Source organism: Alternaria conjuncta (assembly GCF_024043145.1).
Source record: "Alternaria conjuncta strain BMP 0040 chromosome Unknown scaffold_6, whole genome shotgun sequence".
In the NCBI taxonomy this organism is placed as follows: Eukaryota; Fungi; Ascomycota; class Dothideomycetes; order Pleosporales; family Pleosporaceae; genus Alternaria; species Alternaria conjuncta.
This window is the reverse complement of record NW_026250095.1, coordinates 1,735,687-1,760,104: the sequence shown is the minus strand read 5'-3', so window position 1 is coordinate 1,760,104 and position 24,418 is coordinate 1,735,687. Positions and strand designations below refer to the sequence as shown.

The 24,418-nt window shown below is 53.3% G+C and overlaps 12 protein-coding genes across 12 annotated transcripts; 6 read left to right on the top strand and 6 right to left on the bottom strand.

Annotated features, from left to right (window-relative positions):
* Positions 1–409: 409 nt before the first annotated feature.
* J4E85_004997 (uncharacterized protein) lies at positions 410–2,880 on the top strand (the record flags this gene model as incomplete). Its single annotated transcript, XM_051469247.1, has 6 exons — positions 410–730; positions 807–843; positions 894–1,597; positions 1,648–1,850; positions 2,039–2,616; positions 2,669–2,880. The coding sequence occupies 6 exons, from the start codon at positions 410–412 to the stop codon at positions 2,878–2,880; spliced, it is 2,055 nt and encodes a 684-aa protein (XP_051327462.1).
* An 858-nt stretch (positions 2,881–3,738) lies between these two features.
* On the bottom strand, positions 3,739–6,026 carry J4E85_004996 (uncharacterized protein; the record flags this gene model as incomplete). Its single annotated transcript, XM_051469246.1, has 2 exons — positions 3,739–5,416; positions 5,470–6,026. The coding sequence occupies 2 exons, from the start codon at positions 6,024–6,026 to the stop codon at positions 3,739–3,741; spliced, it is 2,235 nt and encodes a 744-aa protein (XP_051327461.1).
* Positions 6,027–6,244: 218 nt separating this feature from the next.
* Positions 6,245–8,013, bottom strand: J4E85_004995 (uncharacterized protein; the record flags this gene model as incomplete). The annotated part of the gene is made up of 2 exons (XM_051469245.1): positions 6,245–7,753; positions 7,813–8,013. 2 exons carry the CDS (start codon positions 8,011–8,013, stop codon positions 6,245–6,247), a joined length of 1,710 nt encoding a protein of 569 aa, XP_051327460.1.
* Positions 8,014–8,559: 546 nt separating this feature from the next.
* J4E85_004994 (uncharacterized protein) lies at positions 8,560–9,769 on the bottom strand (the record flags this gene model as incomplete). The annotated part of the gene is made up of 2 exons (XM_051469244.1): positions 8,560–9,401; positions 9,460–9,769. The coding sequence occupies 2 exons, from the start codon at positions 9,767–9,769 to the stop codon at positions 8,560–8,562; spliced, it is 1,152 nt and encodes a 383-aa protein (XP_051327459.1).
* A 2,029-nt stretch (positions 9,770–11,798) lies between these two features.
* Positions 11,799–12,572, top strand: J4E85_004993 (uncharacterized protein; the record flags this gene model as incomplete). The annotated part of the gene is made up of 3 exons (XM_051469243.1): positions 11,799–11,909; positions 11,956–12,034; positions 12,076–12,572. The coding sequence occupies 3 exons, from the start codon at positions 11,799–11,801 to the stop codon at positions 12,570–12,572; spliced, it is 687 nt and encodes a 228-aa protein (XP_051327458.1).
* A 579-nt stretch (positions 12,573–13,151) lies between these two features.
* On the top strand, positions 13,152–14,297 carry J4E85_004992 (uncharacterized protein; the record flags this gene model as incomplete). The annotated part of the gene is made up of 3 exons (XM_051469242.1): positions 13,152–13,173; positions 13,248–13,766; positions 13,822–14,297. The coding sequence occupies 3 exons, from the start codon at positions 13,152–13,154 to the stop codon at positions 14,295–14,297; spliced, it is 1,017 nt and encodes a 338-aa protein (XP_051327457.1).
* Positions 14,298–14,958: 661 nt separating this feature from the next.
* Positions 14,959–16,818, bottom strand: J4E85_004991 (uncharacterized protein; the record flags this gene model as incomplete). The annotated part of the gene is made up of 5 exons (XM_051469241.1): positions 14,959–15,014; positions 15,204–15,379; positions 15,470–15,643; positions 15,706–16,421; positions 16,474–16,818. 5 exons carry the CDS (start codon positions 16,816–16,818, stop codon positions 14,959–14,961), a joined length of 1,467 nt encoding a protein of 488 aa, XP_051327456.1.
* Positions 16,819–17,799: 981 nt separating this feature from the next.
* J4E85_004990 (uncharacterized protein) lies at positions 17,800–19,097 on the top strand (the record flags this gene model as incomplete). Its single annotated transcript, XM_051469240.1, has 5 exons — positions 17,800–17,824; positions 17,896–18,361; positions 18,413–18,713; positions 18,767–18,798; positions 18,848–19,097. 5 exons carry the CDS (start codon positions 17,800–17,802, stop codon positions 19,095–19,097), a joined length of 1,074 nt encoding a protein of 357 aa, XP_051327455.1.
* Positions 19,098–19,800: 703 nt separating this feature from the next.
* J4E85_004989 (uncharacterized protein) lies at positions 19,801–20,415 on the top strand (the record flags this gene model as incomplete). Its single annotated transcript, XM_051469239.1, has 2 exons — positions 19,801–19,908; positions 19,972–20,415. The coding sequence occupies 2 exons, from the start codon at positions 19,801–19,803 to the stop codon at positions 20,413–20,415; spliced, it is 552 nt and encodes a 183-aa protein (XP_051327454.1).
* Positions 20,416–20,742: 327 nt separating this feature from the next.
* J4E85_004988 (uncharacterized protein) lies at positions 20,743–21,680 on the bottom strand (the record flags this gene model as incomplete). Its single annotated transcript, XM_051469238.1, has 2 exons — positions 20,743–20,886; positions 20,940–21,680. The coding sequence occupies 2 exons, from the start codon at positions 21,678–21,680 to the stop codon at positions 20,743–20,745; spliced, it is 885 nt and encodes a 294-aa protein (XP_051327453.1).
* Positions 21,681–22,284: 604 nt separating this feature from the next.
* Positions 22,285–23,462, top strand: J4E85_004987 (uncharacterized protein; the record flags this gene model as incomplete). The annotated part of the gene is made up of 3 exons (XM_051469237.1): positions 22,285–22,432; positions 22,487–23,330; positions 23,384–23,462. 3 exons carry the CDS (start codon positions 22,285–22,287, stop codon positions 23,460–23,462), a joined length of 1,071 nt encoding a protein of 356 aa, XP_051327452.1.
* A 14-nt stretch (positions 23,463–23,476) lies between these two features.
* J4E85_004986 (uncharacterized protein) lies at positions 23,477–24,115 on the bottom strand (the record flags this gene model as incomplete). The annotated part of the gene is made up of 2 exons (XM_051469236.1): positions 23,477–23,509; positions 23,552–24,115. The coding sequence occupies 2 exons, from the start codon at positions 24,113–24,115 to the stop codon at positions 23,477–23,479; spliced, it is 597 nt and encodes a 198-aa protein (XP_051327451.1).
* Between the last annotated feature and the right edge of the window lie 303 nt (positions 24,116–24,418).

The window sequence follows — 24,418 nt, the reverse complement described above, 5'->3', positions numbered from 1 at the left end:
GCGCAAGGCTGGCGCTGCTCCAGACGCCCATTATCGCCATTTTATGCTGGCGATGGAACGCCTCATGCTGCCAAGTTTGGTTTGAGTCCGCTACTGCCGCATGCGACATGTTAGGGCGCGTCGTCAACGGAAGGAGCGAAGGAGCGAGGGGAAGGCGCTGGGCAGTTGCAGCATCAAAAGCCGACTCCACTCTGGCATGCCCGACACTGACATCTCCATTCACCCCTATCTCGATATCTGGGCTGGCTCCGCAAACGCCTCCCATGTGTTTTTCAGCGCGTTATGCACACGCGACCAGCGCCCCGGACTCTACCCACGAATACGGATCGTGTGCCGAGATGGACGCCCGCTACGACGCCAATCTCGAGCCATCGGCGACCCCCATTGGCGCGCAAGCCAGCAACTGGCAATGGAAGTAACATCACCCCACGCGTTCACTGCGATTGCCCTGCAAACTCTGCAACAGCCGAGTGAGGCTCAGCAACGTGCGCACCTCCAAAGACCACGTCAGGGTCCTTTCATCGCCGGCTGCTCGTCGGCACACGGCGGCCCAGCTTCTGGCCCACTTCTAGAAAAAACCTCAACACCTAGGCGACGGAACGCGGATGCATTAGACTGTAGTTCCCACTCAGTCGGTGATTTTCTCGGCGCAGTAAAACAGCCCTATCCGGCCACCCTCCACCAGCAATTGGCCCGCCAAGCTCCGCGTCTGTTGCCATCTGAAATTCGGGTGGGTAGTCTAAGGCGACTTGTCTACATGCTGGCTAGCGGGCCTGGACCATGCGCCGACTGACGTGCCTCTGCAGCCCTTCAAAGCCTGCGCTGATCCGCCGCTGGGGACATGTCCCAGAGCTTTGCTTTGCGACAACTCCCCAACTCTCCCTCTCTCTCAGTCCCCCAGACCCAGGACCAAAGCGACACGCCCCTCATGTCCGACTACAGGTACGGCACGCAGTCAGATGCGTATGCCGCTGAGCACGACCACTCTCTGCGCAACGGCGCGCCCGAGAAAGAGACCAAGCTGGGCAACACCTACTCTGGATCCGGAGACGATGTCGTTCCCGCTGATGCCGACAACCTTCTGGCTGCCATGGGCTACAAGTCGGAACTGATCCGATCAAGATCCACTCTCCAGGTGGCCTTCATGTCCTTTGTCCTGGCTTCCGTCCCTTACGGCTTGGCTACCACCCTCTACTACCCTGTAGTTGGCGGAGGTCCCACCAACATCATCTGGGGATGGCTCGCCGTATCGCTTATCATTCTCGCAGTCGCCGCATCCCTTGGTGAGATCACCAGTGTCTACCCGACCAGTGGTGGTGTCTACTACCAGACCTTCATGATCACGCCGCCCGCCTATCGGAAAATCGCTTCGTGGATCTGTGGCTGGTGTTTCGTAGTTGGCAACATTACCATTACTCTATCCGTCAACTTTGCTACCGCGCTGTTCCTTGTGGCATGCGTCAATGTCTACGAAAGCGAACCTGGTGTTGGTATCATGGAAGGATCACCCTACCAGGTCTTCCTTATCTTCCTTGGCATCACACTCCTTTGCAACGCTGTGTCTGCCTTTGGAAACAAGTACCTACCATGGTTGGATGTGAGATTCCCCCAAAACGGCTACCGGATGTGTTACTTACAGATATCTAGACTTTTGCCATCTTCTGGACCTTTGCTGGTGTGATTGCCATTATCGTCTGCATCCTTGCCATTGCGAAAAATGGTCGCCACAGCGCCGAATACGTCTTCACTGAATTCGACCCCTCCAACTCCGGATGGATCCCAGGATGGTCTTTCATGGTCGGATTACTGCACGCAGCCTACGCGACTTCATCGACCGGAATGATCATCTCGTGAGCCTCCCCTACTCTGCCCAAGCAACTTGCAGCAGATTTTCCTTGCCCAATGCACTTTCCCAAGCGACTATCCCATGCGACATTTCCTAAGCGACATCCCAAGCAACACACTCCATCGCGACATTATACGTGTCTACAAGCGGTAACTCTTAACAACAATTGTCCAAACGCTAACACATTCGTAGCATGTGCGAAGAAGTTCGCGAACCTGCCACTCAGGTCCCCAAGGCCATGGTCGCGACCGTCGCGTTCAACACCGTTGCCGGCCTCGTCTTTCTTATCCCTCTCGTCTTCGTACTGCCCGACCAAGCCATGCTCGCAGGTCTTTTGTCCGGCCAGCCTACGCCTGTCATCATCAAGGAAGCCGTAGGGTCCTCCGCTGGTGCCATCGGACTTCTTGTTCCCCTCCTCGTCCTCGGTCTGCTTTGCGGTATCGGCTGCACGACAGCTGCGTCTCGCGCTACCTGGGCCTTCTCTCGTGATGGTGCCATTCCCGGCTACAAGCTGTGGAGGGTCGTCAACACCAACCTCGATGTCCCAGTCAACGCCATGATGCTCAGCATGGTGGTCCAGATCGCTCTCGGTCTCATCTACTTCGGTGCTGCCGCCGCTTTCAACGCCTTCTCTGGTGTTGGTGTCATTTGCTTGACATTGAGTTACGCTGCTCCCATCTTTGTCTCGCTCATGACTGGCCGTAAGCAGGTCAAGGATGGCGCGTTCCATCTCGGCATGCTCGGCACGTTCTGCAACGTCGTTGCCCTTGGTATGTTACATCACTATTACAATGTCACAACGCAATCGCTAACAACAAACAGCCTGGTCTGCCCTTGCAACCCCCCTGTTCTGCATGCCCACTTTCCGCGAAGTTACGCCTGCGTCCATGAACTACGCTTCCGTCGTCCTTGCCGCCGTCGTTGTCATCTCAACCATCTGGTACTTCGTCTGGGGAAAGAAGAACTACGAGGGCCCACCTACGCACGAGGATGCTGTCCTCGAGGCCAGGAGAGCCAGCATGGCCAGTCGCTAAGTTCCATCAAACTCTAGATGAGACATAAGAGAGACGGAAAAGATGAATGAGCCGTCCCTTATCTCGCTACCCACCACCTAAAGCGAACATTGACCCACATGTATATTTCCGCAATAGCAAATTCGATACCCCAATTCATTCTTTGAATATCCAAGTAACAACTCCGTTATTGCATGTCCAGCCAAAAGCGATCGCAAGACTGGGCTTTCACAGACTTGACGTCAAGCTCCTCATCTTTACACTTAGAAGCAAAAAAAGCTTGACCATCGGACCCGCGGAAAAAACGGCACCATGCACGCGCCGCCTCCACAGTCCCATGTCCACGATATGTCACTACCTCCACAGAGTCCACAAACCTCGCAAGCAGGCTCCATGTTCCATTTCCGCCCCCATCAGGCCCCGGCGCTCCTCGTCGGCCAATACCGGGACCATCTCAATTAGTGATTAGTGAACCCGACCCACACGTCATTTGTAGTTAAGCGCAGCACAGCCGCGAAAATATTTGATGGGACCGGTGCCCTTCGGTGCATGCAAGCGTCTCCGCTAGATGGTCCCGCTCGCCGCTAATGCATGTGGTTCCAGTGACCTGGCATGGCGGGCTCTGGGACGGGCTGGACGGGCTGGATGGGCTGGACTGGATTGAACTGGACCCTCGTACACCTACGGTTGGATATCTGTATTCGCGCTAAGGTACCAAGGTAAGGGCGTGACGTTATGCGTGAGGATTCGAGATGGACATGAGAATGAGTAAGAATAGAGACAGAATGTATATAGATCGACAGGGGTTTGTCACTGTGCAGAGTGAGTGAGTGAATCTCCATCTCCATGAAGATAATGATAGGATTGCTTCGAGGATGTCTAGATATAACGCCAACGACCCATCTCAACACCATGCACCCTCTTCATTATGGCTCTCAACTCCATTTCTGACTTTGACTCAGCGAGTTCCTTTTGTACTTCCCGTACGCGCTCAGGATGGAGGATACAGACAGGACTGTCCACAGGCGTCAGAGTTCTAGATCGCGCGATGAGATTCCTACTTGATGCGTAGGGACGTCTAGGTCGTCGTGGTATGCGTGGAGGAGGATTCGCGATAAAAGGGTCGTCTAGGGAGGTAACGTCGGTGAAGTCGTGGAACATAGGTGTTGTTAAAGTAGGAGTATTCCACTTCCCTGCCTTCTCATCTATCTCACCTTCTTCTTCTTCTTCCATCCCATCATCATCCTCAACAACCCCATCAAACAACCTCCCCACCGGATTCCGATGCCGCACAAGAATACTCTTCCTCTTGCCTCCATCCTTCTTCCCATTACCCACCCCAAGTCCATGTCCATGCGGACTAAGACTATCCCCAAACTCGACATCTCCCCTCCTCCCATGCCTGCCCCCATCGATACTCCCATTCCCATTGCCACCACCACCAACCGGACTCGAAGTATCCCCTTCCACGGGCGTACCAAACGTATCCCTTGAAATACTCGTTTTGATAGAGTCAGTAGCAATAGACTGAGTAATAATAGGTCGTTGGTGCACAATCGTCGAGTCCTCTGGAGGCGAAGGTAAGGATAAATCGGCGTCGTAGTCAATCCACGGTGCGACTTCGCGGATATTGATGCCGGGGAAAGTGGTAGCAGAGGCGTGGGTGTGAGCGCTGCTGGCGTTAGAACCAGCGGGGCTGGCGTGTCTGCGCGGTTCGCCGCCTGCCGTGGATACATCGGCTTTGCTGTGTGTGTTTGTGCGGCTGGGTTTTGCGGGGACGAGAAGCGTGTTGCTTTTGCTCATTGTAGCGGTGGTGGTGAGGGGGTCGGCTTCGGGGACGGATTTGGGGGATATGACGTCTTCTTTGTCGAGGACGTGGACATGGGCTTCTTCGTCAAAGTGGAGGTGTTTGAATATGCCTTTGCGGGGTTCGAGCGATGGGGGGTCTGTTGGGAGGGGTTTGGGGACTACGTGGGGTATGACTGGTGGTGCTGTCTTGAGCGGGGTTGAGAAATCGCCTTTGTTGGCGCCTACGGGAAGTGTGCTGTGCGACTTGCGTTTACCGTCTCGGTTGACCTTGCGGAGACGCTTGTATTCGGCGTAATCGTCGACTTCAGTTGCGGTGGGTCGCTTGGTGACTACCGCCATGGGCACTGAGTCGGTCCTCTCGAACAGGACGTCGAACAGGATATCGCCTTCTTTCCATTGCCCACCAGCAAGGTTACTGCTTTTGGCTTGCTTGATGGACCAGCCTCGGACGCTGTACAGGCCTTCGTATCTCACACCTGCTTTTGGTCCCCAGACGCTGTTGATGCTGTGGCTGCGAAGTACCCTCACGGGATCTCGGCTCTTGGGTGTAGCAGAGGTAAGACGGAACTTACCCTTGTCATTCTGCGGGACACGATAGGTAAAGCGTTCTTCAGACGAGGCTTCAATCTCGCCCGTATCCTTGAGTAGAAGAGCATATGCACCGTGTTTGTCGTATGTCGTACCGCCATCGCATGCCTCAAGTCCGATGATGCCAGCATGGTGTGCGAACAGAGGATTGATCCACCACCTACAACAAACATCAGTCAATCTGCAGCAAATTAAGTGGAAAATCAGACTTACGTCCCAGCCACAAAACCCAAATCCCCCAATTTATGGCTCCTCTTCGGATGAATCTTCTCCGGACAAGTCTCCGCCCAGCGCTTCAGCAACGCCTCCCTAGAATACTCATTCACACTAGCAATCCCCTCCAACCGACCCCCCCTCCCATACAAAAACGGATGAATCTCGCTAAACGGCCCAAACTTCGCCGTCCAACTGTCTACAATCTTGTCGCAGTCGTCGCACAACCTGCTCGGCCAGCGTGTTGCCACGCCCGCAACGTCTTGGACAGCTTTGTGGATACCGGTTGCGCGCAGGACGGAGATGGTGATGTTCTGGGCTTGGCGGAGGGCGACCAGCGTTTCGTGGAGGGTGAGCACGTCGTCTGGGCGGAGGACGTCGGGGCCGTCGCGGGCGACGCGCAGGTCGAGTTCGTCGCGGATCCAGCGGGCTATTTGTTTGAGGCGGGGGCGGGAGAGGTCCGGGTGGACGGGGGGTGTGACGGGGAAGGTGGCGGCGGTGTGGGTTGTGGATATGGTTAGGGGGCTCGAGAGGCTGTCACGGAGGGCGGGTGTCATGGTGTTGGTGTTGATGTTTTGGGGGTGTCAAGATATGGAGTCGTGTTGCATTGAATAATGGTAGGGGTTTGGCGGAGAAGGAATAGGTACGGCCAGTGTATTGAATGGTGTAGTGAAGGGGTGGCTTTCGTACTGGTTCAAGGTCTGAGGGTTCTGGCACCAACTGCCCTTTCCTCTGCCATGAGGGTTTGAGCGCCTTCCCATTTCTTTCGTATATCTCAGTGTTTGCGCTTCTTCTTCTTTCGCTTCTCAGTCCCGTCAGCTGCCGGTGTCTCCACAGGCTTTATTGTCTCTTCAACCATCTCATCACCACTAAACCCATCCCATTCCTCATCTTCAGCAGCTGCAGTTTCCATGATTGGTGGCGAATGTGAACTGCCATCCCTGACAAAGGCAGCAACGAAGAAACCCATTGTGCCTTCTTCCGTACCCTTATCACACCGAATGCACGCTTCCAGTACGTCACTCTTCAAAGACTCATCCACGTCAATCTCCAGTTTCTCGTCCTCCCACACTCCGCGTCTATGCCACTTCTTCATCCCATCGACTTGCTGATCTCTCTTGAGAATCGACCAACCCCGTTCTTTTGCGACCGAAGAAGCCAATGCTTGGAAGACAACACCTTCGTTCTCTTCGAAATGTATCGAACATGTGGAATACGTGATCTTATGCGCGTTCTCAAACCGCATAGCATGGTTGAGTATGTGGAGCTGGAAGGATGATAAAGCTGTCAGTCGCTCGGCTAGCTTGCCGTGCATTGGTGTCTCTTCAGGTGTCGATTCATCCATATCCAAGTCAAGCGTCGCTGAAGGGTCAGCTTCCTTAGGCTTATCGTCTCTCTTCCGTTTCTTGCCTTTCTCAGGCTTTTGCGGTGCTGGGCGACTGTTTGGTGATTCTGGTAGATGCATCTTGATCGCGTCGTCACGTCCCACTATGCCAGTACCGGAGCAACTGGGGTCGAGCAGTATAGCACCGACGTTGGCATACTCATCTGATCCAGGCTTTGCAGCAATGAAGTCGCTACTGCCCTTAACCTGGACAATGCTGTCCGCTGATGCGAGCTTGACCATCTTCTGCAACGTGAAGGTTCTACCCTTGTCGCGCTCAAACGCAATAACCTTCTGTTCTTCACCCGGTCGCCTGCGGTCCGATACAATAGCTGCCAGATGGGTTGTCTTGTTGCCTGGCGCCGCTGTAGCATCGATGACATCGCCATCGTCAGGCTGCGGGTCTAGCAGATAGGCAGGGAAGCACGAAGCCTTGTCCTGGAATATAATCTGACCCTTCGTATACGCGATCGACCTGCTCAGATCGATCTTGGAGGGTAGCGCGAGCAGGTTCGGTATGTTGGGGTCTTCGAAGTATATCTTCGACCTCTTAGGCGCAGAAAGAACCTCGCTCAGATCTTCGGTCTTGACAAAGCCGGCAAATGTGGTCGATAGCTGTTGCTGCAACGTCGTCTTGACGGTATTGATGCGCACCCAGCGAGGATGGCGGCTCTTGGGCGCATCACCCTCATCCTTCTCAAGCTCGCCATCATTCACAGCCTCCCTGAATGCCTCTATAGTCGCGTATCCGTATCGTATGCGGGCTTTCGTGAGCTCGGCGCTCAGACGGGCTTTGTGTCTGGTAATGGCGAGCTTGAGGACATGGTTGGCGGCTGCAGCAACACCGTTCTTCGCGAGCAACAGATCGTGGGTAAGAAGGAGAGCGAGGATTGGCGTAAGCTGTTCAAAACACATTAACATCAGGATGCGACACAGATTATTGCCAGTAAACTACCCACCTTCCTCTCCTCTGCCAGCAATTTGGTCTTCTCAATCACATCCTTGAGCACAATGGACCATTTTGACGTTTCCGCAATGAGCGCAAACAATTGGCCTGGTGTGCTCTTCAAATCTTTCTTGCCGTATATGCGCGACTTGAGAGACCCGCCTGTGTTCTCGGTGTTTGCGAGGACCGCCGCGGCTTCGTAGTAGAGTGACATGGAAGCTGTCGCATGCGCATGCGAGAGAAGAGTCGCGAACTTTTTGGCGTTAGGACCGAGCTCCGACTCTTTCCCCACACATCTCCGCGCGCCTGGACCCACGCGACGTAGGCATTCGTGAATGTGCGATACGACGCAGCTGCTAGATTACCCATAATAGACAGGATATGATTCCACGAAACTTTGACACGCGGCATTACTAGGCAATTTATGACACTTTTGTTCGAAGGTATTACTGGCCAAGAAGCGATGCTTATGGGTCGTGGCAGCACAATTATTTGGGTCATCTTGAAAGCATAAATCGTAATCCAACGCCGCGTGCAGGCACGGTGGTGTTGTATTCTCATACGTGAGCCAGCAATCGTAACGCCGTGATATGCGTTTTCATGTATGTGGAAATGACCTCCAACGCCCCCAAAATGTCCTGTAACTGATGTTTCTTGTAGTTGAAGAGGCACCAAAGTACACAAATGCTCCAGGCAGCATGCTAACTGCGAATCGCAGGGGTATATATTAGCTATAGTAGATAGCGCGTAGACAAGTCATCTACGCCTTCTTGATCCTTTCCTCGTAGGCTGACCAGGCAGCTTTTCTGTATCGTTCTGCCTCCGCCTTGCGGTCTTGCGCGCGCACGATGCCTCGGCCGACAATGATGACGTCGCAGCCTTGCTCGAAGATCAGCTTGCGAGGAGTGTTGTATTGTTGGCCTAGAGCATCGCCCAGCTTCTTGCCTTCCTGGCCTGGCGGTGGGAGCTGGCAGCCCGGTGTCATGGTAATGAAGTTGTCCTCTGGCTCAGTGTTCAAGCTTCGTTGCGCAATGAAGCCCATGACAAACTCGGGACGGCTGCGTGCGATCTCGACGGTCCGCTTCTGGTATTCGGGTGTCATGAGGTGGCCCTCAGAGCTCATCTCGGCAAGCAACAGAAGCGACCGGAGGAACGGTGGTGGACCAAGTCGGATGAGCTCTGTTGCTACGTCCAAGTTGAAGACTTCTTCTCCATTGGCATTTGGCTCTGGACGCGGCGATATGCTTTCTGTACGCATGGATATCGAGGTTGTCACGCTCACGACGCTGTGCTTGCGGTCTGCAGCCTTGATGCTCAGCCGCCTCTCCTCGCCCTCCATCTCGATGGGTGACTCAATCGCCGAGTTCCTTTGTTGTTGTACGAATTGATCGTCCTCTTCGTCATCATCGTCGTCGAGGCCATTGATTTGCCGTGTGGCAGAGATTTCGGTGTTTACGGACGTGTTGTACTTGGCGATGGTGGCATCGGCAGCCTTCTCGAGCGCGGTGACGATGGCTGGGCCAGGAATAACATGCGCGTTGGTGATCTCGGCCCAGAGCGCAATACGGTGGTGTCCAGAAGTGTACTGCTTCTGTACGGTTTCTGTGGTGTGTTAGAGACTGCCCCGCCAGTGAACATCCTACGAGCCAACATGACATACCACCAATGTCCGCAAACTTTCGGTCTTCGAAGATGAGGAACCATTTCCGCTTGGCAATCTCTCTCAGTGCCTGTGCTGTCCTGTCCGACCAGTCGACGACAATGTCGCAGTGCGTCTTGAGCACACAGATTGAGTCACCGACATCTTCGGCCAGTTGGAGGAGTTCGGCTGACGTCTCGACATCGGCGGAGAGGCAGAGGTTCGTCTGCTTGACGGATATGAGGCTCAGCAAGTACGAAGCCAAGGGCCCGGTCGTGGGTAGTGAGGCGCGCGCACGGTACGTGCTGGTGAGGCTCGGGTGGGAAGACATGACGGCGATCGGTGATGGACGCCCGCCGGATTTTGGCTTGTGTGTTTGAGAAGGGCCGATATATAGCCAGCGCGTGTGAAGGAATGGATCGGCAGCGTGGTGTTGTTTGGCGAGTGTCTCCGCGGGGATGTGTGGTGAGGGGCACTGCTGTCGACGGAGGAAGGAGCGATGGACAGATCGGCAGGTGCGATGAGGCGTGTTATACAAAAAAGAAAGCCACCCAGGAAGGAAGGGGAAATAGCAGCCAAGTCAGAAATATAGCAATGGAAGGCTAACGTCGACGGTCCCGTCGTCGCAGGTCGAGGACGCGGGCGCCGACAGGCAGTGCGCACAAAAATTGCGCCTGTTCCTGGCACGGCCCGCTCAGCGCTGGTCGCAGATCATGTCTAGACGCGCATTCGAACCGAAACCGTCATGCACCGCAGCCAGCGACCGCCCATAGACGCCAGAAATGCCACCCAAGCTGCGGCCTGCCCGCCTACCGCTCTTTGCACCACGGGCCTAGCCATGCACCTCTGCACTGACCGGATGAGCTTCCACTTCCCTCACCCGGCATCGCCTTTAACAGCTGTCTCTTAACCACTTCATCCGCTTCACCACCTCGTATTCGCGATCCTGCACCGCCTCCTGGCCGGCGCTTTACTCATGTTCAGGGCTATTCGGCCATACTGCTAGCGTTGCCAACCGACTGCATGTCGCTTCCTCCTGTCATTACCCCAGCCACCATCCCGCTGTAAACCACCATGCCGTAGCCAGCGCTTCAAGCGCCACCGTAGTGCTGCCAGACACCCCACCGCAACGTTACGCCTGTCATCCGATTATTGCAGCCTCCTCGCCGAATTGCTCAACCTCAATTGCGCCGCTCCGAGATATCAACACGTCGACTCAAGACCTTGGCAACGGCTGCACGCCTGCAACTCGCCAACAGTCCCGATTCGTGTGCTGCCTGCGTGTGCTCCATCGGAAAGTGGGGCCCAGAGGCGACGTCGTATCATGCCCGCATCGCGATCCCCGGTTCTGATGAGTTGGTCGGTCCGTTGCTTGATTGTTGATATTGCTTCCCGTCGCTTTGGTGCTGCGTTCGCCTCGGAAGGATAGATATCCCGCCGCTGTTATGGCCGTAGTGGTAAACGATATCAGGCCAAGGAACCCTCGCTCGGCTTCATTTTGTTCGGATCGTGAACTCTACAGCTGACGAAAACATGTGGAAATTAGAAGCCCAGAACACGCGTCACATGGACGTTCCTGACAAATCCAAAGGTGTCTTATTGTCTGGTCTGTAGGTGCCAGTCTGTTACTCGCGGTTCCTCAGTTCAAGTTCTCTTTCCATCATAACAACCGGTTCGATACTCTTCAAAGCATTCAATGTTCATCCTGAGCACCTGGGTATTCTTATCGTTGTTTTCGCTCTTCACATCAGCATCAGAGCTAAATGTTTACACCATTCAACTGAAACCTATCATGCCGATATCTACAAGACCTCCCATGTGAGCGGCATGTTTCCTGTTCCAATCCAGTGCAAAAGTGTTCGTAACTATTCCTGCTACACTCTGAAAGTATACACTTCACCCCAGTTTAAGCGAAGTCAAGTTAGAACGTGTTGAGTACCTCCGGACTAGATAGTTGCGTTGGTGGGAGCCTAATCGTAGTCACCACAGCATGGCCATGCGAAGCGGTCTACACATGACTTTGATGTTGCCCGTCACTACCATACTTTTCCTCACCTCGAACAGGTAATAGCAGTGGTAGGACGATCCTTCGACGAATGAGAGCGTCGGAACTCGAACATGACAGCCTAGAGGTAATTTCCCGTTTGCGCGTTGCGCGAATTCCGACTTCACTGCGTCTTCTTCCACGAGACACAATAACAACCCCACATTTATTCCCTCACAACAACTTTCCTTCTTCCTTCCCTCTTCTCTCTTCCCTTTACCCACAGCTTTCAACAACTTCATCGTCAATTCGCAGCTTTGCAGCTTACTTTCTCTTTCTTCCATCCATCAAACCCACTTGCATCTACCTTGTCAAGATGCCTCCCAAGAAAGAGGTCGTAGCGGGTGAGGCTCTGCTCTCGGGTTTCTTGGACAAAGAGACCAAGCTGTTGGCCGCGGCATTCCTTAGTTCTACCGCTCCCGACAAGGTATGTCACATTACACATGGTATCTAACATATACTAACGTGAATAGTTCGACTACGACATCATGGCCACGCTTACGGGCAACACTGCTGGCTCCCTCAAGAAGATGTGCAAGTACTACCAAACTGGTAGCACATGAGTTATGCTAACGAGATGCTCCATCATACAGGGCCCCCTGTCAAGAAGAAGGCTCTCGAGGCCCATCCTTCGTTCGCCGCCTACTTGGGACAAGCCGGTGTCGCCGCCCCTGCTTCTGCCGGTGGTGATTCCAAGCCTGCCGCCGCTTCCAAGGTCACAAAGAAGCGCAAGGCTGCTTCCGAGGTCCCCGAAGAAGATGCCGAAGATGGCGCCAAGGACCTTGCTCCTGCTTCAGCTGCTGACAAGTCTGAGGCCGAGAAGTCCGACTCCAAGAAGAAGGCTCCGCCTGCCAAGAAGGAGAAGAAGGGACCCACCAAGAAGCGAATTCCCGTCAAGGGCCCGAACGCCCCAAAGAAGGCAGCCAAGAAGGAGCCTGCCTCTGAGGAAGAAGTCGTCAAAGACAAGTCCACCGAGGACTCCGCCGACGGCGGCGACGGTCTTGGTGAGTATTCCTACCTCAAAAACCTTGAGACCTGGTTGAACAATACTGACAGTGAGTTAGGCGACGAGATCGCAGACGACATCTAGAGACGCTCATCACTTCTTGCAGGCGCTCTGAGTTCCTGACGTTGTACACACGCAAATGGTAGGCATTGCCCACGTCACTGTACTCACAAAAGGGACCGTATTCTTACATCAACAGGAGTTTCTGGGTTGCGCACGATAGCATTGTGTATCTTCGGGGTATACGGTGGGTTGTGTGTTGGCGAAAGGAGTTTCTGGGTGGATGGTATGGCATGATATGACGATTGATACCCTGGTGTTAAGGCTATGAGGGCTTTTGATGGATTTGTTGGGTGGCACGCAACCTTCGCGTAGTCGAATCAACGATGATACATTCCACTTCCGTGTCTTTGTGAACGTGCTGTGATTGCTGTACCTTCATTTACCTGCATGGTTGCTGTGGCGTTTGTCTTCCGTACCCCTGTATCTTTAAATGCGAAGAGCCCAACAAAGGACGATAGTATTTCGTACCGGCATGTTGCAGTATATACGGCGACCCATGGCGTTGTGGTGTTGACATGTAATCAGGCACACGGACCAGCCGCACAAAGCTGTATCACGGCGAAATTCCGCGCTCTCAACCCCATCTTACAAACCCTCAACATGCCACCGACGCCCACGACTCGTACGCTGACAATCCAAATGCCGAGACCGACAATGCATTCTTTCCCTCTGAGCATGAATATATGCCGCCTCCAGTCCCTACAGCTGCCAGGAACATGAGATTCACGCGCACCTCCTCATTCTTCGCAACCATCTTCGGCCTCCAACGAACCACATCCGCGGATCTCTCATCCAGCAACACAACTTTCAACCCCCTCCAAGGAATCCAGCAATTCCCAATATCCTCCTACAGCACCAACATGACGCGTCTCGCACCCGTCATCTCGCTCTCGCACGGCGGCGGCCCCATGCCCTTACTCGGCGACCCCTCGCACGCCGCCATCACCAAGTCGCTCAAGACAAAGGTACCCAAGATACTCAAACTGGGGACGCCTGAAGCGCCGAAAGCGATTGTGCTGGTAACGGCACATTGGAGCACGAGCAAAGTGACCGTATCCAGCGGCTCGAAACACGAACTCCTCTACGATTACTACGGCTTTCCACCAGAATCTTACGAGATAAAGCATGACGCGCCAGGCAGTCCTGAAGTCGCAGAGCAGGTAGCACAAGCCCTCAAAGACGCTGGTATCGAGTGTGAGAAAGACGACAAAAGACGTACGTTCTCCCCAACCTTCTCTTTTACCTACAGTTTCTAACAACACCATCACAGCATGGGACCACGGCGTCTTCGTCCCCATGAAACTCATCGACCCCACCGCCCACGTACCCATAATCCAACTCTCGGTCCTCTCCTCCGAGTCCCCAACCCAATCCTACGCCATCGGCCGCGCCCTCTCCTCGCTCCGCACCCAAAACATCGCCATCATCGGCAGCGGCTTCGCTACATTCCACAATCTGCGTCTCATGTTCGATGGCACGTCACGGAACCCAGAGTTCAAGGCGCTGAACAAGGAGTGGAGTGGTGCTGTTACGGACGCGGCTATGACGGAGAGCGAGCAGGAGAGGGAACGCAAGTTTGAGCATTGGAGAAGTTGGCCGGGGGCTTATACTATGCATCCGCGGGGTGGGGCGGAGCACTTTTTGCCGTTGATTGTTGCTGCGGGAGCGGCTGCGGGGAGCAAGGGGAGGAGTTATGCGGATGATTTTATGGGGACGGATATGTGGAGTTATTATTGGGATGAGTGAGGGGGTGATGCAGGGGAGGTGATACAGGGTAACGGGTGGTAATCAGGGAAGTGAGTGAGCAATACAGTTTCTGCTGTAAAATTTCACATCAGAATGAAATTTTGGAGGAGAAACTGTATTGCTCACTTACTTCTCTAATTATTATCCATTGACGCTGTATGAGGTTTCATACAAAGGTGGTGATATAGGGTAATAGATAATAACTAGGGAAGGAAGTGAGCAATTGAGTCTGTACTTGAAGTCACTCACCGGAGTATCATCAAAAACAGACTCAATTGCTCACTTACTTCCCTGAGTGTCATTTATTAACGCTGTATAAGAGTATGTCGCGTCAGCGAGACTTCGTTACCCTACAACATCTTCAAGCTGAAAGCCACACTAGCTATCATATCCACACCCATCTGTTTGGTATCACATATCCCTCAAATCCACTCTCATCACCACCCCTTCCCTCCCTTCTCACCCCTGAATAGGCTTCAACCCATACCACCCAATCACGCCCACCCCGCCAAACGCACTCAAACAACTAAACACCAACGCCACAATCCCCCTCGCCGTGAAACCCTCCGGTAACCTCCCCGGACTCCTATTCTCACCCCGCAAGTCCTCGTAATCAACCGTGTTGCCCGCTGCATTCCCCTGCGTGGGTACATGCCCCGTTTCACACACGTCCCAGTGCGATTGCGGGATTGCGTTGTTTGAGGAAGAAGGGGAGAGCTGGGCTTGGACGGCGAGCGGGGCTTCGATCATTGTGGCGGTTAGCCCGGAGGCTACGTGCCATTCTATGTGGCAGTGGAAGAGCCAGACGCCTTGGGGTGATGTTAGTAGATGAAAGTGTAGGGTCGCGCAGAGAAAACGTCCTGAATGGGAATGTTGGTCTTGGTGCGTGGGGAGTGAGTGCCTTACCAGGGTTATCAGATCGGAAACGCAAAACAATGTGGCCGTTTGGTCGGACGAGGACGGTGTCGCGTCGCATGGGTGTTGAAGGGGGTGTTGTTGTGTTGGTGGGGTCGTAGAAGCCTGCGTCGTCGTCGCTGCGGGTTACGACTTGGAAGGCGTGGCCGTGGAGATGGAAGGGGTGTCTAGAAAACGTTGTTAGTATGAAGGCATCATCCACACTTCGACGTTGGCGTAGAGAGTGAACGATGCGAAGATGAGAGGGATATACGCACTTTCCAGGGTCATCATTGTTCAGCACGATTTCTACAACTTCGTTCTGAGCAAGTACGAACGCGTTTGTGTTGCTGCCGTAGATGGTGGGGTTGGTTGCGTTGGGCCCGGTGGAGAGGACGGTGTATAATGTGGGTACCTTGGGGCTGACGTAGGTTACGTCGTTGAAGAACGCACTGGCGTATGTTAGTTCCAAATTATACAAGCGCACGTATGTCATAGTAGATCGGCGACTCACTAATTTGCCCCATCGTCGAGATTATCCATCTTCAAGTCCAGCGTGATAGACCGATCAACATGATCAAACAGCTCTTCCTTATCATGCGGTATCAAAGCGAAATCATCAAAGGGCTCAAATGCTGATATCTCTTTTGCGGCAGGCATATCCTTCTTATCATCATAGACAAGCCATCCCGTGACATTGGGATTCAGCCCATCGGGTATAGCATCGAACAGGTCCTGGTCCATGCTTCCTACAAAAGCGAAGTTGGAATTGGTGTCGTTCTTGGCAGTGACGAGAACACTGTACCGCTGCGCTGCGGTCAGATAGATCATATCTGCCTCCATGGGTTCCGTATACACGCCATCAACCTCGACAACGCGCATGGTGTGATCCTCGAACCAGACGTACTGGGCAGCGAACGCACCCATGTTGACTAAGCGGAAGAGATACGTCTTTCCTGGTTGAATGGCGACCGTCAAGTTCTGAGTGTCATTGAGCAATGCGGCTTGAGGTACGGGCTCTGCGCCGGAAGGATTGGCGATGTTGATGAATTCGCCCAAGAGATTGTGCATGAGATCGTGGTACCAATCAGAAAGTGTTATGACGACTTCTTCGTCGTAGAGATCTTTGAATGGGTCTTCGGGATCATGCACAATCAGAGGGCCACGAAGACCATCTGGGTATTGGCCGCGCTCATGGCTGTGATACCAATATGTGCCGGGTTGGTCGACCTAGTTAGGTTAAAGACTGCAATGACTATCCATCAGTGACTGCGCAACTCACGGTGAAGTTGTATGTGAAGGAGCTGCCTGGAGGGATACCACATTGTGTGACAGCAACAGGACCGTCCATATGCGTAGTCCCATTCATGTACAAGCCATGAAAGTGCAGACTCGTCGACTCATTTCCTAGAGAGTTCTTTGCGTTGACGATGACCTGATCGCCTTTCGTGACTACGATAGGTGGTAAAGGCCATTGGCCATTGATGCCAATAACCGGGCGCGTTTCCTGCCCATCGGGGTTCGCATAAGTCCATGCTATGTCGAAGTCATATGTGACGGTCGCGCAGGTAGCGACTGATAGTAGTAGGGAGAGCGGAAGGAAGAGGCTCGATAGTGAGAGTGCCATGATGGCGCACGAGGCGAGTGCTGAGAATCAGATGCAGTCAGACCTCGTCGCTGATGATCAGGCTGCTGTGAGTACGACTGTACTAAGGAAGTTCATGTGCTACACCCACGTTAGTGCCGATGCAAGAACACTCTCGTCAGACGCAGGACGTAAGATCCGACGTGCGGAGATCAGATAAGACTCTCTAAGCATTTAGCCTCCACCATCCCAAGCCCGCATGCTTCGGCGCCGAGTTATCAGATCATCAGCCCATGTTCTCGACGGTCTGAAGGCGGCCACAAAGTGTCCAAAGCGGGGCTTTTGTGTTTTTCCCTCACGAACTAGACTTACCTCGGCCTGACGTGTTTGATCATCCCAGTATCAGATTGAATTTTCCACGTCTTGGGTAACGACTAGCGAGTTTGTCGAGCTTGATTTGCTGTGGGGTGACATTCACCGGGTGTTATCGGTCCATCTGATAATCTGGACCATGATCGACCAGGGTCTGGGGTAAGCGACGGCGCCGAAGGACCAATAAGCCTGCACTAGTCCGCGCCACGAAGTCTTGATTGGATTTGGCGTGCTGGGCATGTGAAGGTGCGGATCAGATAACTCGGAGGTTGGAGAGGGTGTTGGAGCATCTGTCGTCGGAAACAGAGCAGAGAAATGGGACTGAGGTTGGGTGTAGTCGCCTAACGCCAGAAGATGACAACCAGAGATATCGCAGTCGGAGTCGCACCCGACGCAGCACAAAGCTGAAGCATGATCGGTCCGTCGTGATACCGGGAGAAACTCAAATTAAGAGGCAGGGTCGTCGTGCATGCCCGAACTTCGGCTCTTGTCTAACGCTATCGACACGAACGGCAGGCGCGTGTTAGCCACCCTCAGCTTCGGGAGTCGCTGCATGTCCACCCATCTGATTAGATCCGTCCTCTGTTCTTTATCAAATACCCAGTGAGGGTAACAAACCACGCAACTTTGACAGTTCCAAGGTCCCTCAAGATGCCGAACGTCTTTGCTGTGCCAGGTATGTATGCGAGGACAATCGGTTTCCACTTTGTGGTGCTGATCATGCCATCAATGCTAACACTGATCAAGTCTTCTTCATTTGCTTCCGCGAGTGTCTGGAAACGAGCATCATTGTCTCTGTGCTCCTCGCCTTCCTCAAGCAAACCCTCGGCCCAGAACATGACGCGACAGTCCACAAACGACTCGTACGCCAGGTCTGGTATGGCGTTGGAGCTGGTGTTCTCATCTGCTTGGTCATCTGCGCTGGTGTCATTGGCACCTTCTACACTGCCGGTCGCAATGCCTTCGAAGCTGCAGAGAACATCTGGGAAGGCGCCTTCGCAATCCTCGCAAGTGTCATCATTACCATGATGGGAGCTGCCCTGCTCCGCGTCAGCAAGCTCCAAGACAAATGGCGTGTAAAGATTTCCAAGGTACTGGAGCAAAAGGATTCAAAACTACCCATTAAGGGCAGATTAAAGCGATGGTCGGAAAAGTACGCTATGTTCATCCTGCCCTTCGTTACTGTGCTTCGCGAAGGCATTGAAGCAGTGTTGTAAGTTACATCAGTCTTGCCCCTACATCGCAGAGCTGAACAGTCCATCAGGTTCATCGCAGGTGTCGGACTCGGTGCGCCAGCGACCAGCTTCCCTCTCGCCGTACTCTGCGGTCTCGGTGCGGGTGCCTTGGTCGGATTTTTCATTTACAAGGGCGGCAACAAGACTTCTCTACAAATCTTCCTCGTCATCTCGACGTGCTTTCTTTACCTGGTTGCAGCGGGTCTGTTCTCCAAAGGTGTCTGGAACCTCGAACAGAATGCCTGGGTCAAGCTCGCTGGCGAGGGTGCTGCAGAAGCCGGTGCCGGTCCTGGTAGCTACGATATCAGGAAGAGCGTGTGGCACGTAAACGTGGGTCTACATTGTGACAGAAGCCGAACCTCTTGTACTGACTGCGATAACAGTGCTGCTCACCATTGGAAAACGGCGATGGCGGGTAAGTGATGCACTCTCATCCAGATGTTTCCTCGCTAACATCGGCTCAGTTGGGGTATCTTTAACTCTCTTTTCGGCTGGCAAAACAGCGCGACCTACGGCTCCGTCATCTCGTACAACCTATACTGGCTCGTCGTCATCATCGGTTTCGGGTTCCTAGGGTGGAAAGAAAGCAAGAGCAGCCCCCCTCACAGCGCGCAAACCGAGAGCATTTCTTCCAGCGAAGAACGCGAAACCACAGGAAAAAAGTCCAGCGGTGAAGGCATCACAACCACGACAGCTGTACGAGAAGTTGATTAGACGAAGTGAGAAATCGTGGCCTCGAAATATCGAGGCTGTGAAATTGTGTTGAGCGTATTTATAGATCTAGTGGGAGGCCTCGCTGTCAGCTAATTGGGACGATTGAGGGAAAAAGCTTGTTCGGGCCAAAAGTGGACCCTAATGCAACCCACTCTAAACGAGGCCTAGGCCATCCCAAACATCCCCGAGCACTGAATCCAAGATAACCGCCCCCTGAATATCATCCGAAACACCCTGAGATTGTGGCCCTCATTGCAGTTTGCACATCGAACGCGTGTCGTTGATCTTTTTGCTGTGGGTCCCCCGATTGATGGTTTGCGTTGACCTGACGATCATGTTGGGGGGCACCGTTTGACAGATCTTCAGCTTACCTGCAAGGCGCTCAACGGTTTTCGTTACTAAAAACAAAAAATACCTACGCATGGCGCAAGACAGCGAAGATGACGGGCTGACACGACATTATTACCCATGCGCTGGAGCCGAGTTTCGTGGCGGAGTATACGCGTTCGGATGTTGATGCACAAATTCAAGTATACATAAAGTGGATGCTGCCTGCTCTCCCACGCGTCTTTGCTCCTAGGTCCTCGCTCTTGCTTCTGTCAATCGTTATTTCTGTCATTCTTCGATCTAGTTTCAACTTTAGACGGCACTGTTCACCTGTTCTTTACCAACGTTCTCCACAACTTTCGCGATTACCGTTACGATGCAGTTCAAGAACCTCGCTCTCCTCACTGCCGTTGCTGGCACTGCTGTCGCAGAGTTCGCTATCATCACCACACCGTTCCCCACCAACCTCAACATTCTCACCGATGTATGTTCCAGTCTACCCACCCATTACCTTGTTGTGTAATCAATGCTGATCCACGATATTAAGATCGACGGTTACGCTTCGTCCGTGTTGAACGTAGTCGAGACGGGCCTCGCATCCCTCACCCAAGCCTCCAACCTCGCTGCCGCCAAATCTGCCCATGATGGTCTCAAATCCTTCGTTGCGACTGCTTCATACTCGATTCCTAGCGGCGTCACGGAAGTCGGCGCGCTCGAGACCCTCTCTGAGACACCGGCTTGGTACAGCGCGCTCCCCAGCGATGTGAAGAGCTACTACGACAAGTACAATCAGGAGGTCCAGAGGCTGGTCAACCAGGCTATTCTCGGCGAGAACGGCACTCTTGCTACTACCACTGGAGCGGGTGCCAGTGGTGCGTCCGCGACAGGTGCGAGTGCGTCTGCGACCGGAACCGGTGCCGCTATGGCCAACGTGGTTGGCGTGATGGGCGCTGGCTTTGCTGCCGCATTCGCCGGTGTCATGGCCTTGTAAGCGTTGGGACGAAAGGTTGAAGTTGGATTAGAGGAGTAGGATTTACAGGGCAGGTCGTTTAAGTTTCTTCATTGGGCTGCCCTTGGCTAGGGATGAGATTTCCACGTGAGGCGGAACGACATCCGAATTTGTAGACGAGTTTTAGTTATGATACCTTTGCTTCTTTTCTGCACAGTTATGAGCTGCGAACGACAGAACGCTATTCCCATTGAGTGATGTCTTCTTGTATTGGCCATGTATTTACTCGTCTATACCTTTGGATCTATGCGCCTCCCTCTTTCCATGCACACAGTACATGTCTGTTGCCCGCGGCCTTGACAAGACTCCCTATTGACCTTCGCCCTTCGGCTGCGCCAACTTCGCAACCTCAGGATCCTTAGTAACCTCCTCGTAATCCGGTCTCGGCAGCTCAAACGCCTGCGTCGACCTCGCATACGTGATACCACCCAGCCTAGATATCGGCTTGAGAACCTATCCAGCATTAGCAACTTTCAACACCCACAATCTTCACACTCAATACTCACAGCAGGATCAACAAGCACACCCTGCTCATCAACAGCATCCTCCCTAACCCAAAAGTTGACACCCTCCACAAACGCAGTAACACCCGTCTTCTTATCCGGCGTAGCAGGATTCTTACTCGTCCATTCCACGGTATTCACCAGCTTTCCCTCAATACTAAACACGGCCTCCTTGACACGATCCGGCTTGACAAAATTACTCTTCTCGGCATGCAGCCCGCTAAACGCCCATTCACTCACATCAGCCGGCGCATTGATGCTCGTGTAATTCGCCGCCTCGACGTACTCCTCCGAGATGATGTTGATAACAGCTTCCTTGGTATCAACCAGGTTCTTCAGCGTGTCCTTGGCCTTGTCCATGCCACCCGCGAACCCAAGGACGAACATGGGTGGGTCGTGGTTCACGAGGTTGAAGTAGCTGAAGGGAGCGAGGTTCGTGCTTTTTCCATCTGCGCTGATTGTTGAGACGAAGCCGATTGGGCGGGGGACAATGGCGGAGATGAGCAGCTTGTAGTTGTGGACTACGGGTCGGCCTTCTTCGTAGGGGTTGATGGAGCGGTGCGCCTTTTGCAAGCTCGAGGGATCGTTGGGACCGGAACCGGGTTGCCAGTTGGGTTTCGGGGTTTGCGTGTAGTGGAAGGAAGAGCTTGTGTCGAAGGGTGGGCGCGAGGCTTCGACGGCTTTGAAGTCGCCGTGCGGGTTGCGTTTTATTTCCTTTTCGGCATCTGCTCGTCCGGTTGCCATGGTGTGGTCTGTGGTTTGGATGTTGGAATTCAGGTGAAAATTGTGCTATACTGATGATCACGGGAACGATGTCTTTATATCGATACCTAGGTATGGGTGCAACTGCCGTTTAGTAAAAGATGATCAATCGCGCAAAATAGTGCTCCACGGCAAATAGCGGATATAATTCCGAGCCTATACTTGCACAAGGGCGGCCGCGGAACGCCCACCGAGACTCTTTGAGCGGCCATTGTACGGGTCTTGGTAGGTCGCTTGAGACCAAGTAGTTTTATCTGTTCGAGGCTACTAGAACATATATGTTTCTGGCCCGTATAGAAGGTTTGGCCATGGCCATTCTGACGGGTACACACGGCGATTTGCCGCAAGGGACGGGTTTGTCAACGTCATGTACCCCACCATATCTCTCAGCTACCCCGCCATGAACGATAACCACGCCAGAGCTTAGTGGCAGGGTCTACCACGGAAGCTGAAACTGAGGGGCATGGTGATGATAGATAGATAGCGTGACTGTGGACGTACGTCTTTCGATGGTGATATCTGTTTGAAGTTCATACTCTCGTAGCTGTCCAAAATCCCGCCATAGTCTTTTCATTCAAATACCACCATGTCTTCCAACGATGATTATCAAACCTACAAGTTGGGCGATTTCAAGCTAAAGTCGGGTGGAGAGATTCCAGACGCTTTCATCGCCTACAAGACCCTAGGTGATCCATCGCTACCTGCTATCATATACCCAACATGGTATTCTGGGAGTATGCGTAACCCCAGGCACTCGTTACTGGGCAGCTGCTAATACGATGATGTAGCGATATCCGACAATATCTGGCTGACGGGCTCAGACAAGACACTCAACCCTTCTGAATACTACATCATCATGCCTGCTTTATTCGGCAATGGCCAGTCGTCTTCGCCATCCAACATGCCAGATTTGCGCCCGTTTCCAGAAGTACTGTTTTACGACAACGTGAGAGCGCAGCATGAGCTCGTCACTAAACATCTTGGTGTGAAGCATGCTCATGCAGTCCTTGGTTGGTCCATGGGTGCAGGACAGACGTACCAGTGGGCTACGCAGTTCCCCGACTTTATGGACCTCGCGGTACCGTTCTGTGGAAGTGCAAAGACGAGCTTGCATAACCAGGTCTTCCTAGAAGGCGTCAAGAGCGCCTTGTACGCTGCAATAGGAACAAGTTCAGCCGGAGTTGCGAAGCCGAGTCTTCTAGCTGCTCAAGGCAAGACAGAGCAATTCGCATCCTCGAACCGAGAGGTCGGATTGAAGGCTCTTGGACGCGTTTATGCTGGCTGGGGCTTCTCACAAGCATTCTATCGTGAGAAGCTGTATGAGACAGCACCCACGCTTGGATTCAAGAATCTGGACGACTTTCTTGTCAACTTCTGGGAAGCTTGGGCGCTCTCGAAAGACCCAGAGAATATGCTGGTCATGGCGCATACATGGCAAGCTGGTGACTGCTCGCAGCAAGAACCGTATAATGGCGATTTTGAGAAAGCGATGAAGGGTATCAAAGCGAAGACACTTGTCCTGCCATCGAAGACAGATCTTTATTTCCCACCAGAAGATTCAGAGATCGAGGTTCAAAACATGAAGCCAGGCGTGGGAACATTGAGGGTTTTTCCATCTATCTGGGGCCACTGGTAGGTTTGTATCTCCGGATGTATCGAACACTTGAAGCTGACAAGCAACTTAGGGCCGGCGGACCAGGGCAGTCGACCGAAGACGTGAAATGGTTGGATGACCAAATGCGGGAGTTCTTTTCGAAGAACTGATCTCGCAAACGATGCTACTGCTTTCCCAGCTTGATAGTCTCGACTACCTTGAAACGATCATTGTAGGTATTACGTTGAATAACACATACTTGATCAACATGCCAGTCCAAAGCTGCAGGCATGACTTCATCATTTGGGCTGTGATCCAGATATTCCGCTATTCTCTTTCTAATCAGTGTGCGGAGTTCATCCAGGCAGACCTCACTCTTCACCTGTCCTACAGAAAGGTGAGGAACGAAGGGCCGCCGATCTGCATTTACTTCAGCAAATTCCTGTTGCAGAACTGCTTGAAGCCGTTGGACATTGTCTGTAGTAGGACCTAGCCAGACTGTTTTGCTGCCCCCTTTGCCGTGGCTGAAGAACCCGGGTGGATCCGCATTGAGCGTTATGTGGAATGATCGTATGTCTTGAACGGCTCTTGCGATACGGACACGTATGTCAGGCTTGAGAGACGAGTGCGAGTCCTCGCCTTGCCCGCTAGTTTCAGAAGGTGACGATAGGAAAGGGTATAGCAGGTTTATATGCGCAGGCCATCGCTCGAAGTTCTTGTCGTGCGTGCGTCGGACGCCTTCGATAGGTGCAGCGATATTAGCGGGAGGCAATAGCACTAGTGCACTCTTGTGGGAGAGATGCAAGGGTAATTGTCTCGCCATGTTAGGCGATGGTGGTGTTGAGTTGGCAAGGTTTGCCAACGTTGCGATGGCGACGGGTGAATGCCGCCGCTTCCAGGTTGAGCCACAGTGGCGCTCTAGCGCCTTGGCAACGGGCGCCTCGCAAGACGGATGCATCCTCGACTTCTGATTGCTGTGCATTCACTTTCCAGACTTCAACTCGGGAAAGGTCGCGTCGCCATGTGGGAGCGCTGAATCTCTTATTACACTCATTTCCCAGCCGTCTCTCACGACAATCCACCCCGACACGCGCCCGATTGCGACTTCTTCCGCGCCAGCTCGCCG